This window comes from Somniosus microcephalus, chromosome 2 (genome assembly GCF_052327205.1).
Source record: "Somniosus microcephalus isolate GS21.2 chromosome 2, FLI_Smic_1.0, whole genome shotgun sequence".
In the NCBI taxonomy this organism is placed as follows: Eukaryota; Metazoa; Chordata; class Chondrichthyes; order Squaliformes; family Somniosidae; genus Somniosus; species Somniosus microcephalus.
The window spans coordinates 3,296,016-3,308,716 of NC_140988.1; the positions used below are offsets into that span (position 1 = coordinate 3,296,016).

Consider the following 12,701-nt stretch of genomic DNA (forward strand, 5'->3'; position numbering starts at 1 on the left):
CAAAAGATGAATGGGTGCCAAGCACAGAGTGATAGATGCCAGTGCAGGCTGAATTAAAAATTTAATATGTATTTGAAGTTACTTTTTAAAAATTTAAAACTAAGTTTTATAGAGCAGCACAGGGCGAAACAGCGGAAGCAGCATGCTATAGACAGAGCTAAGCGATCCCACAATCAATGGATCAGATCAAAGCTCTGCAGTCCTGCCACATCAGTCGTGAATGGTGGTGGACCATTAAACAACTAACGGGAGGAGGAGGCTCCATGAATATCCCCATCCCCAATGATGGTGGAGCCCAGCACATGAGTGCAAAAGACAAGGCTGAAGTGTTTGCAACCATCTTCAGCCAGAAGTGCCGAGTGGATGATCCATATTGGTCTCCTCCTGAGGTCCCCACCATCACAGAAGCCAGTCTTCAGTCAATTTGATTCACTCCATGTGATATCAAGAAACGGCTGATCACACTGGATACAGCAAAGGCTATGGGCCCCGACAACATAAGAACATAAGAATTAGGAGCAGGAGTCGGCCATTCGGCCCCTCGAGCCTGCTCCGCCATTCAATTAGATCATGGCTGATAATCAACCTCAACTCCACTTTCCCGCCCGATCTCCATATCCCTTGATTCCCCATGAGTCCAAAAATCCATCCCGGCTATCATGCTGAAGACTTGTGCTCCAGAACTAGCTGCGCCTCTAGCCAAGCTGTTCCAGTACAGCTACAACACTGGCATCTATCCGACAATGTGGAAAACTGCCCGGGTATGCCCTGTCCACAAAGAGCAGGACAAATCCAATCCGACCAATTACCGCCCCGTCAGTCTACTCTCAATCAGCAGAAAAATGATGGAAGGTGTCATCAACAGTGTTATCAAGCGGCACTTACTCACCAATAACCTGCTCACTGATACCTAGTTTGGGTTCCGACAAAGCCACTCGGCTCCCGACCTCATTACGGCCTTGGTCCAAACATGGACAAAGGAGCTGAATTCTAGAGGTGAGGTGAGACTGACTGCCCTTGACATCAAGGCAGTATTTGACCGAGTGTGGCATCAAGGAGCCCGAGTAAAATTGAAGTCAATGGGAATCGGGGGGGGAAACTCTCCACTGGCTGGAGTCATACCTAGCACAAACGAAGATGGTTGTGGTGGTTGAAGGTCAATCATCACAGCCCCAGGACATCGCTGCAGGAGTTCCTCAGGGCAGTGGCCTAGGCCCAACCATCTTCAGCTGCTTCATCAATGACCTTCCCTCCAACATAAGATCAGAAGTGGGGATGTTCGCTGATGATTGTACAGTGTTCAGTTCCATTCACAACTCCACAGATAATGAAGCAGTCCATGCCCGCATGCAACAAGATCTGGACGACATTCAGGTTTGGGCTGATAAATGGCAGGTATCATTCACGCCACAGAAGTGCCAGGCAATGACTATCTCCAACAAACGAGAGTCTAACCACCGCCCCTTGACATTCAACGGCATTACCATCGCCGAATCTCCGACCATCAACATCCTGAGGGTCACTATTGACCAGAAACTTAACTGGGCCAGCCACATAAATACTGTGGCAACAAGAGCAGGTCAGAGGCTGGGTATTCTGCGGTGAGTGTCTCACCTCCTGACTCCCCAAAGCCTTTCCGCCATCCACAAGGCACAAGTCAGGAGTGTGATGGAATACTCTCCACTTGCCTGGATGAGTGCAGCTCCAATAACACTCAAGAAGCTCGACACCATCCAGGACAAAGCAGCCCGCTTGATTGGCACCCCATCCACCACCTTAAACATTCACTCCCTCCACCACCGGCGCACCGTGGCTGCAGTGTGTACCATCTACAAGATGCACTGCAGCAACTCGCCAAGGCTTCTTCAACAGCACCTCCCAAACCCGCGACCTCTTCCACCTAGAAGGACAAGGGCAGCAGGCGCATAGGAACACCACCACCTCCAAGTTCCCCTCCAAGTCACACACCATCCTGACTTAGAAGTATATCGGCCGTTCCTTCATCGTCGCTGGGTCAAAATCCTGGAACTCCCTCCCTAACAGCACTGTGGGAGCACCTTCACCACACGGACTGCAGCGGTTCAAGAAGGCGGCTCACCACCACCTTCTCAAGGGCAATTAGGGATGGGCAATAAATGCCGGCCTTGCCAGCGACGCCCACATCCAGAGAATGAATTAAAAAAAATAGAATCTGCAGCACAAGAGGAGGACCTTTTTTAACAAAAATACCCCCCTTCAAGATTTAGTCCCCTTCCCTGACCTTGAATCCTGGCCTGGACCCCACAGAGCCTGACTGGCTTCCCCCAATACTCAGTCCCTGACTCCCAGCCCTCTACTTGTTCCATGTCACTGGTTTTGTATGGGGCCAGTCAGAGGTTCCACCCTTTAGAGAGCCCAAGTTTAGTTGGGACCCTGGTGTATCCCTGGGGAATCCTGAGCTGTTCCACCAGAGGTGGGACACACCGAGGGAACTCAACCCTAGAAAGGACCGACTTCGAAACTGCAGAACAGAACCTACTTGAAGGGGGAAAATGTGCAGGGCTGTGGGGAAAGAGCAGGGGGGAGTGGGACTAATTGGAGAGCTCGTTCAAAGAGCCGGCACAGGCACGATGGGCCGAATGGCCTCCTCCTGTGCAGTTTCATTGTATGATTCCTGTGGCCTCCGAGAAAGTGATCGCCATAGTCTACGGAAACAGAAACCTCAGCTTTACATTCAAACACTTTTTCGATTTGTCGGCTTGATATTGGGATGCGTATGTGAGGGAGAATTCTATGGGATCGCGCTCCTCGAGGGAAGCCTCTCTCGTCAGGGCCACAGATTGAGAAATTGCGTATGTGCTGTTCATGAATTTTCTTAAAAGTGGCCCTCCGGTCTAAAACCAGCCAACAGGAGTTGACTGTAAGTAGGTCAGTCTCTCTAACACTCGTTGGAGAATAACAAATACTGGTGTCATTGTGGTTGTATGGCATTAGAGTACGAATGCTTAACCCAGATAAAATAAATGGGCTAATCTCTGGCACAACTACCACCTGGGATGGTCGACAAAGTCCCGGCCAACATTTATCACAAGCTGGTTTGTTATTTTTATTTCAGTGGCCTGTTCGATGGCTAATTTTAAAGCTCCACTTATTGCCTGTTGCTAAACGTTGCTACTCCAATTCTAGCTTCTTGCATATCCCCCGCTTCCTTTACCCCACCACTGGCGGCCGTGCCTTCAGCTGCTGAGGTCCCAAGCTCTGGAATTCCCTCCCTAAACCTCTCCGCCTCTCTACCTCTCTTTCCTCTTATAAGACGCTTCTCAAAGCCGACCTCATTAACCAAGCTTTTGGTCACCTGCCCTAATATCACCTTATGTGGCTCGTGTCAAATTTGGTCTGTGAAGTGCCTTAGGATGGTTTAAAATCTCCAACAACAATTAAAAGCAGAAGGAATGAGACTCCACACTTGTAATAGTTAATTTTCAGTGCCAGAGAGGTTGACTGGCATTAATTAACACCTATCATGTTCTACCTCCCAGAAGGACAAGGGCCGCAGGCGCATGGGAACACCACCACCTCCAAGTCACACACCATCCTGACTTGGAAATATATCGGCTGTTCCTTCATCGTCGCTGGGTCAAAATCCTGGAACTCCCTCCCTAACAGCACTGTGGGAGCACCTTCACCACACGGACTGCAGCGGTTCAAGAAGGTGGCTCACCACCACCTTCTCAAGGGGCAACTAGGGATGGGCAATAAATGCCGGCCTTGCCAGCGACGCCCACATCCCATGAACGAATAAAGAAAAACATGGGCACACAATCTGGGCTGACACTTCTTTGCAGTGCTGAAGGAGTATCGCATTGTCAGAGGGACTACCTTTCCGATAAACAGCTGACTGCAAAAGATCCCATGGCACTCTTCAGTGAAGAGCAGGGAGCTCTCCCAGGGTCCTGGCCAACATTTCTCCCTCCACCAACAACCACCAAAGGCAAATTCATTTGTCATTGCTGTTTGTGAGTCCTTACTGTGTGCACATTGGCTGTTGAGTTTGCACACATAACAACACTTCAAAAGCCATTGACTGGCTGCAAAGAGATATTCCAAGGATGTGATAAATACAGGTTCTGTTCTAAAGGAATCCTAAAGTAGAACTGGGTCACTTTTACTTAGTATGTTTTAAGTTGTAACAGGCTAACTCTCTAATAATAGGCTTGCCAGCAAAGTTGAAGCCCATGGAATAAAAGGGACAGTGGCAGCATGGATACGGAATTGGCTAAGTGACAGGAAACAGAGAGTAGTGGTGAACAGTTGTTTTTCAGACTGGAGGAAGGTATACAGTGGTGTTCCCCAGGGGTCGGTACTGGTACCACTGCTTTTCTTGATATATATTAATGACTTGGACTTGGGAGTACAGGGCACAATTTCAAAATTTGCAGATGACACAAAACTTGGAAGTATAGTGAACAGTGAGGAGGAGAGTGATAGACTTCAAGAGGACATAGACAGGCTGGTGGAATGGGCGGACACGTGGCAGATGAAATTTAACGCAGAAAAGTGCGAAGTGATACATTTTGGTAGGAAGAACCAGGGGAGGCAATATAAACTAAAGGGTACAATCCTAAAGGGGTGCATGAACAGAGAGACCTGGGGGTATATGTGCACAAATCATTGAAGGTGGCAGGGCAGGTTGAGAAAGCGATTAAAAAGCATACGGGATCCTGGACTTCATAAATAGAGGTATAGAGTACAAAAGCAAGGAAATTATGATGAACCTTTATAAAACACTGGTTCGGCCTCAACTGGAGTATTGGTCCAATTCTGGGCACTGCACTTTAGGAAGGATGTGAAGGCCTTAGAGAGGGTGCAGAACAGATTTACGAGAATGATTCCAGGGATGAGGGACTTACTTCAGTTATGTGGATAGACTGGAGAAGTTTGGGTTGTTCTCCCTAGAGCAGAGAATGTTGAGACGAGATTTGATAGAGGTGTTCAAAATCATGAGGGGTCTGGACAGAGTAGGAAAATTTGCAGGGCTCCGGGGAAAGGGCGGGGGAGTGAGACTAGCTGAAGTGCTCTTGCAGAGAGCCGGCACGGGCTCGAGGGGCCGAATGGCCTCCTTCCGTGCTGTAACCATTCTCTGATTCTATGATTCTAAGCTGGGATCATTCTCCTTGGAGCAGAGGAGTTTTAGCAGAGATTTAAGAGGTGTTCAAAATCATGAATGCTTTTGATCGAGTAGATCGGGAGAAACTGTTTCCAGTGGCAGGAGGGTCGGTAACCAGAGGACACAGATTGACGGTAATTGGCAAAAGACCCAGAGGGGAGATGAGGAGAATTTTTTTTACTCAGCGAGTTGCTATGATCTGGAATGCGCTGCCTGAAAGAATTGGATAAATAGAAACATAGGAAAATAGGAGCAGGAGTCGGCCATTCGGTCCTTCAAGCCTGCTCCGCCATTCAATATGATCATGGCTGATCCTCTATCTCAATACCATATTCCCGCTCCCTCCCCAGACCCCTTGATGCCTTTTGTGTCTAAAAATCTATCTATCTCCTTCTTAAATATATTCAGTGACTTGGCCTCCACAGCCTTCTGTGGTAGAGAATTCCACAGGTTCATCACCCTCTGAGTGAAGGAATTTCTCCTCATCTCAGTCCTAAATGTCCTACCTCATATCCTTAGACTGTGACCCCTCGTTCTAGACACCCCCAGCCAGGGGAAACATCCTCTCTGCATCCAGTCTGTCTAGCCCTGTCAGAATTTTATAAGTTTCAATGAGATCCCCTCTCATTCTTCTAAACTCTAGTGAATACAGGCCTAGTCGACCCAAGTAGCTCTCCAATACTTGACGGGGAAAATTTTGCAGGGCTCTGGGGAACGAGCAGGCGAGTGGGACTAATTGGGTAGCTCTACCAAAGAGCCGACACAGGCACGATGGGCCGAATGGCCACCTTCTGTGCTGTGAGATTCAATGATTCCAATAAGAACCCACTTGGTAAACCACCTGAAAACCGGGAGCACAATTAAACTGCATTTCATCAGTGAACTGGACGCCGGAAAGGTTCCCGTTTACTCTGTCTATGGTGTGGAGCATGATGTGTGTCTCACCGAGAGCTTTTACACAAAGCGTTTGACTGTTCCAAATAGTTGGTTGAACCTTCGCTTTCTCCGTGCTCGTCAGAAATTCAACCTCCGGGTCTTCACCGAATGACACTCCGTCTTTCAGTAACACGTATATGTCGGTGGGACTCTGCGCAATAAGAAAGGTGAACAGGTTACAAGCCACTGGCTAAATGTCAGGAGACACTTAAATTAATTCTGACACGGCGATTTGTTTGGTTAAATCATGACAAACAAAAGAGATTAGATTTTAAGCTATGGGATCAGATTTTTGTCTTTCACCCCTGCCATAGCAGAGCTTTGAACTCTGGAAACATAGGAACAGAAGGAGGCCATTCGGCCCCTCGAGTCTGTTCCACCATTCAATTAAATCAGGGCTGATCTGTATCTTAACTCCATCCACCTGCCTTGGTTCCATATCCCTTAATACCCATACCCAACAAAAAAAGTCATTGACATCTTTCCTAAAGTGTGGTGCCCAGAATTGGACACAATACTCCAGCTGAGGCCTAACCAGTGATTTATAAAGAAAAACATTATAAAAGACATCTGGTAAAATCACTGGTATCCTGTAATATTCCACGTTTATAGAAACACCTCAACAACAACAACTTGTATTTATAGAACGCCTGTAACATAGTAAAACGTCCCAAGGCGCTTCACAGGAGCGATTATCAAACAAAATTCGACACCGAGCCACATAAAGAGATATTAGGACAGGTGACCAAAAGCCTGGTCAAAGAGGTCGGTTTTAAGGAGCGTCTTAAAGGAGGAGAGAGAGGCGGAGAGGTTTAGGAAGGGAATTTCAGAGCTTAGGGCCCAGGCAGCTGAAGGCACGGCCGCCAATGGTGGAGTGATGGAAATCAGGCACATAATATACAATCCAAAAATACCTACTTTGCACAGTATCCGAGCTGGCATCACCAGTACAGGTACAGTAACAGCATCAGGCACAGCAGGCGCTCCGACTGGATCTTCTCTCAGACCTGCTTGCTGCTGCCAATCACTGACACCAGACTCAATTAACGAATCTAAATTTAAAAAGAACACAGAATACTGTCAGTACAGACGTGCAGAGCCTCGCATAACCCGAGGCTAAATTAGCCCAGACTCTACTGCTAGTGTGGAGTCTTGCTTGACGGGAGCGCGGTTCAGGCATGGAGAGCAGGGCACCAGAGCGGATAGTTTGGGAGCGCCACGTATCGGACACACGGACCGCCACACTCAGCTCTCCGACAGGTGCTCCAGGTGGCCAGGACTCCACGCTGGGAGCAGTCCCGCTAAAGCTAGCCGACAGCGTTATTGCAATGTCATGAACAGAATATTTCCATTATTGCTTTCATATTAATAACATTATTTTCTTTCCATTTAAGTAACATTCCGCTGGGATTCCCGCAACTTGCCCTGAGAAGTTACAACGAACCCGTTCTACATAACATCCTTGACACATCTTTCACCACTCCCTTCATCCTGAAGCGAAGAACATTCAAACCATTCAGACAATTTCTACATCAACTGTACTCTGACCACCCAGACTCAGAGGCTGCTGTTAAACCACTCTGCAGACCATAATCCCAATGGCCTCAAAGACGATCAATTTAATTCCAAACATAATGCTCCTACGCGGTGCTCCCCCTCGTGGCCTCAGCCGAGCTGCTGGAAGGCAGCTCTTCCACATAATGGGCCGCATTTTGCGGTCAGAAATGAACGAACAACGCCAGCCGTTCGTTACACCTGGACTCGCCTACAGACTTTCTATGGGCTTTTGCACTGGAACGTGCTGTCAGCCAACCATCCCAAACAGCACGACGCCCTCTACAGGGGTTCTGGGACCTGTGTGAACAGGGCAAACAACTGTGTGTCCCCTTAACCAATCAGATTGAAGAGTCATTAATGAGCAGCGTAGAGTCTAAACCAGGAAGTGATAGTTAGAATAGTGAATTTAATGTCAAATCAGATAGAGAAAGTGAACTAACGATAGGGAAAGAAAGATTTGATTAAGGGAGAGAGAAAAAAAAAGAGACAGAAAAAAAAAGTTTTAAAAAATTATTGAAATTTAAATCTCCAACAATAATTAAAATCTGAAGGAATGAGATTCCACACTTGTAAAAGTTAATTTTCAGTGCCAGAGAGGTTGTTGGCAGTAATTCAGACTTATCGCGCCATTAAAAATTCACTTACACTGGAATGGACAAGCCCTAACCTTTTCTGTCGTGTTTAGTGGGTATCTAGTGGGTAAGTGCCGCAACTTCACACAATTCCAAGTGTTTCAATGCCGAGTCTCTCAGCGAGATACTGTTATATCGAAACTTGTAGAGCAGGGCATCACGGCGTGAAACCTCCTGATTTCCGCGTTTAATTGCACGTGTGGTCGCTGGAAGTTGCTGTCTGACTTATTCTTTAATAACAGTGAGCGCTGATAGCCTCACCGTTATTTCTACCGCAAAAACCGGACCATTCATTGCCTTCTTTTCATTTCTTACCCGTGTGATCAGCCCATGGCGCTTTTCTTCAAAGAAGCTTTGCTAACTCTGCTGCTCCTATGCGGTGCTACCCCTAGTGGCCGCGACCGAGCTGCTGGAAGGAGGCTCTTCCACGGCTGGGCCGGCCCACGAGATGCAGACAGCCGGTGACTTCTGGCCGCTTGAGCCCGTGAGAGTCCGGCTGCAAACAGCTGAAACTCGGCTGCTGCCGGACTGTCTCACCCAGCTGACATCCTGGTGGGTACCAGTTAAGGGGCATGGTGGCGAATGTGCAGACATTCTAGGAGAAGCCAGCAAGTACCTCTCCCATCACACCAACAATAACTTGTATTTATACAGCGCCTTTAATGTGGTAAAACCTCTCGAGGCGCTTCACAGGAGCGTCATCAGGCAAAACTTGACACCGAGTCACATAAAGAGATATTAGAACAGGCTCGGTCAAAGAGGTAGGTTTTAAGGAGCGTCTTAAAGGGGGAGAGAGAGGTGGAGAGGCGGAGAGGTTTAGGGAGGGAATTCCAGAGCTTAGGGCCCAGGCAGCTGAAGGCACGGCTGCCAGTGGTGGAGTGATGGGGTTGTGCAAGAGGCCAGAATTGGAGGAGCGCAGAGATCTCAGAGGGTCGTGGGGCTGGAGGAGGTCACAGAGTTAGGGAGGGGTGAGGCCATGGAGGGATTTGAAAACAAGGATGAGGATTTTAAAATGGAGCTGCTGCCAGCCCGGGAGCCAATGTAGGTCAGCGAGCACAAGAACTGCCACTCCCTTGGGGGCTGAGGGCTCATCAATTCCCTTCATCAGCAGAAGAGATGATTGCAGAAGACAACCAACTGCTCCAAAGACCTCTATCCATTCGATCAACCAGTCTCTCCATTGTGGAGCCCGAGACAGCCCTTGTACAGCAGCCATTTCAGCTTCCACCAAATCTGTGAGTCGTGCTAGCACGGACTCCTGCCCTGAGGGATCTGCTGTAGGGTCCATGGAGGTTGATACACTCTCCAGGGTGGGAGATGACACCACATCGGCTGGAAGCGGACTCTCAGTCACAGAGGTGAGGCTCCTGGGCACGCCTCCCAACACTTAGTGCAGCTGTCTGCGCAAGGCCAGCAGTTTCTCCTTGGTGGCCAGGCCCCAGAAGTCCTCATCTCTCTGGCGGCCTCAGCAGAGCTGGGAGTGAGCCTTGCCCCTCCAGCAAGGCCTCCCCCTGGGCTGTCGCTGCCAACTGATGCTGGGTGTTGTCCCCACGTGCCGACCTCTCTAGTTCGCTATCTATCCCGCGCAGAATGCCAATGTCTGAACTGGTGCCTGGGGGAGGTGGAGTACCTGACGTTGCATCTTCAGAGGGATTGTCCTCATCCAAGGTCTGTTCTTCTGCAGGATCTCCTTGCTGTTGAGAAGATCCTAGACCAAAGAGAGAAGGGAGAAGAGTTCAGATGTCAGAGAGATGCTGCACATGATCAGACAACAGCCCACAACAATCATTTTTGAGGATTTCTTCATAACGATAATCTCTCATTATGGTGAATCTTCAATGTACCCTTTAATATTGAACCATGGCTCACTAGGTAACAGAAAATCCAGGCTGATACTCCAGTGCAGTACAGAGGGAGTGCCGCACTGTCGGAGGGGCAGTACTGAGGGAGCGCCGCACTGTCGGAGGGGCAGTACAGAGGGAGTGCCGCACTGTCGGAGGGGCAGTACTGAGGGAGCGCCGCACTGTCGGAGGGGCAGTACTGAGGGAGTGCCGCATTGTCGGAGGGGCAGTACTGAGGGAGTGCCGCACCTTCGGAGGGGCAGTACTGAGGGAGCGCCGCACTGTCGGAGGGGCAGTACTGAGGGAGCGCCGCACTGTCGGAGGGGCAGTACTGAGGGAGCGCCGCACTGTCGGAGGGGCAGTACTGAGGGAGCGCCGCACTGTCGGAGGGGCAGTACTGAGGGAGCGCCGCACTGTCGGAGGGGCAGTACTGAGGGAGTGCCGCATTGTCGGAGGAGCAGTACTGAGGGAGCGCCGCACTGTCGGAGGGGCAGTACAGAGGGAGTGCCGCACTGTCGGAGGGGCAGTACTGAGGGAGCGCCGCACTGTCGGAGGGGCAGTACTGAGGGAGTGCCGCATTGTCGGAGGGGCAGTACTGAGGGAGTGCCGCACCTTCGGAGGGGCAGTACTGAGGGAGCGCCGCACTGTCGGAGGGGCAGTACTGAGGGAGCGCCGCACTGTCGGAGGGGCAGTACTGAGGGAGCGCCGCACTGTCGGAGGGGCAGTACTGAGGGAGCGCCGCACTGTCGGAGGGACAGTACTGAGGGAGCATTGCACTGTCGGAGGGGCAGTACTGAGGGAGCGCCGCACTGTCGGAGGTGCCGTCTTTTGGATGAGACATTAAACCGAGGCCCCATCTGCCCTCTCAGGTGGACATAAAAGATCCCACGGCCACTATTTTGAAGACGAGCAGGGGGGGTTCTCCCCGGTGTCCTGGGGCCAATATTTATCCCTCAATCAACATCATTAAAACAGATTATCTAGTCATTATCACATTGCTGTTTGTGGGAGCTTGCTGTGTGCAAATTGGCTGCCAAGTTTCCTACATTACAACAGTGACTACACTTCAAAAAGTGCTTCATTGGCTGTAACGCGCTTTGGGATGTCCTGAGGTCATAAATGACGCTATAGAAATGCAGGTTCTTTCTTTAGGCATCTCAGTGTTGTGGTTGCTCAACTTGACTACAATAACAGGAGGTGTCTGAGGGAGGGTGTGTGGTCATTCATATATTTATTGGCCCAGAAATTCGGGTCTCCACGGGTGAGTACGCACGGGGTACTCACCTGTAGGCCCAATGGAAGTGCCGGTTTCCTGCATGCACTGCGCATGCGCGGGAGACCGGAACTTCCGTTCCCCTGAAAGAAGGGGGTTCAGAGGTCGAACGCGTGCGCGGGAGAGGTTGCGCGTGCGCATCAAACTTCGTTTTTTTTTACAGATTTTCCCGGGAGGGTAAGACTCCAGAATTTACACATTTAAAAAGCAGGTGTAAGGCCTGCTTTTTACAAGGTAAGTGGTGAATTAATTAAAATGAAAACATTTTTTCCACAGGTTTATTATTTTTAAATACTTTAAAGAAAGGTAAGTTTATTTTTAGCCCCGTTAGAAAATAAAATTATTTTTTTCAAAAATTTAAATTATTGTTTAAAATAGTTATTTCATGTAATTTATAGTTTATTTAAAAAATGTGATTTAAAAAAAAAATTATTTGAAGATTTAGTGATGTTTTGGGGCCGTAGTATTTATAAGTTTTGACAGCTCTTCTTGTCAAACTTATGAATGAAGCATTCCCTGCTCCGATTGGCTCCCCATGGCCCACGTGATCCCAGGGGACGCATCGAACTAACTGCGCCCCTGGGATACGCAAGCACTGCGCGCCGGCAACTGGACCAGGCCCAGGATCGGAATCCCACGGGGGCCCACAGCTCAACGACCGGCGCACAAGGTAAGTGCAGGTCGGGGGCTTACACCCGCGGGAAGCCCCCAACCTGAATTTCTGGGCCAATATGCTGGACACAATATATGATTTTCGCATGTACTGAGAGGACAGATCGTCTCAGAGTGAACACACTTCTCTCCACACGTTCAATGTTTTCTGTAAAGAATTCTTAGGCTACATCACGGAAAGTAAATGCATTGCTAGTTTGAATTACAAATTGTGGTGGTGCCTTTTTTTTCCATCTCTACTTATACCTCGTTCCAGTTTACGTGGCACTGGTTGGCCCAGGATTTGCAGTCAGCGGTGATGCCGCTGGCCCTGAGGTAAGCTTCCCACAAAGATCTCGATCTCTGTGGGATATTCGGCTTTTCCAACGTTCAGTTGAGGTCCGTGTGAGTTCATGGGGAATCCCTAACGTGAGCTGCTGTGATGTCAACAAGCTGTCTGAGCAGCCAATCACAATGCAGAATTCTCACAGACTGGGAACCAGGAAGTGAAGAAACTCCTTTTACTCTGACTTTTTAAAAATGTTAAAACGAAGATTGGGGCTCTCACACGGGGAAAAGGCAAACCTGAAATAACGATGAATAAACTTTAAAAAAGACATTTTTTTAAAGTTTCTTAAAAATTTTAATTTTTATTAAAATGGATA

At 49.0% G+C, this 12,701-nt stretch overlaps 1 protein-coding gene across 2 annotated transcripts in view; it reads right to left on the minus strand.

Annotated features, from left to right (window-relative positions):
• The window catches only part of LOC147122493 (B-cell scaffold protein with ankyrin repeats-like), a 378,498-nt gene that overhangs the window by 322,868 nt on the left and 42,929 nt on the right, over positions 1–12,701 (minus strand). For both annotated transcript variants that reach the window (XM_086005800.1, XM_086005792.1), the window contains exons 3-5: positions 9,902–9,979; positions 7,001–7,134; positions 6,092–6,233 (exon numbers count right to left, since the gene is read on the minus strand). In XM_086005800.1, coding sequence (XP_085861926.1) covers positions 6,092–6,233; positions 7,001–7,134; positions 9,902–9,979 — 354 coding nt within the window. The remainder of the gene's footprint in view (positions 1–6,091; positions 6,234–7,000; positions 7,135–9,901; positions 9,980–12,701) is intronic.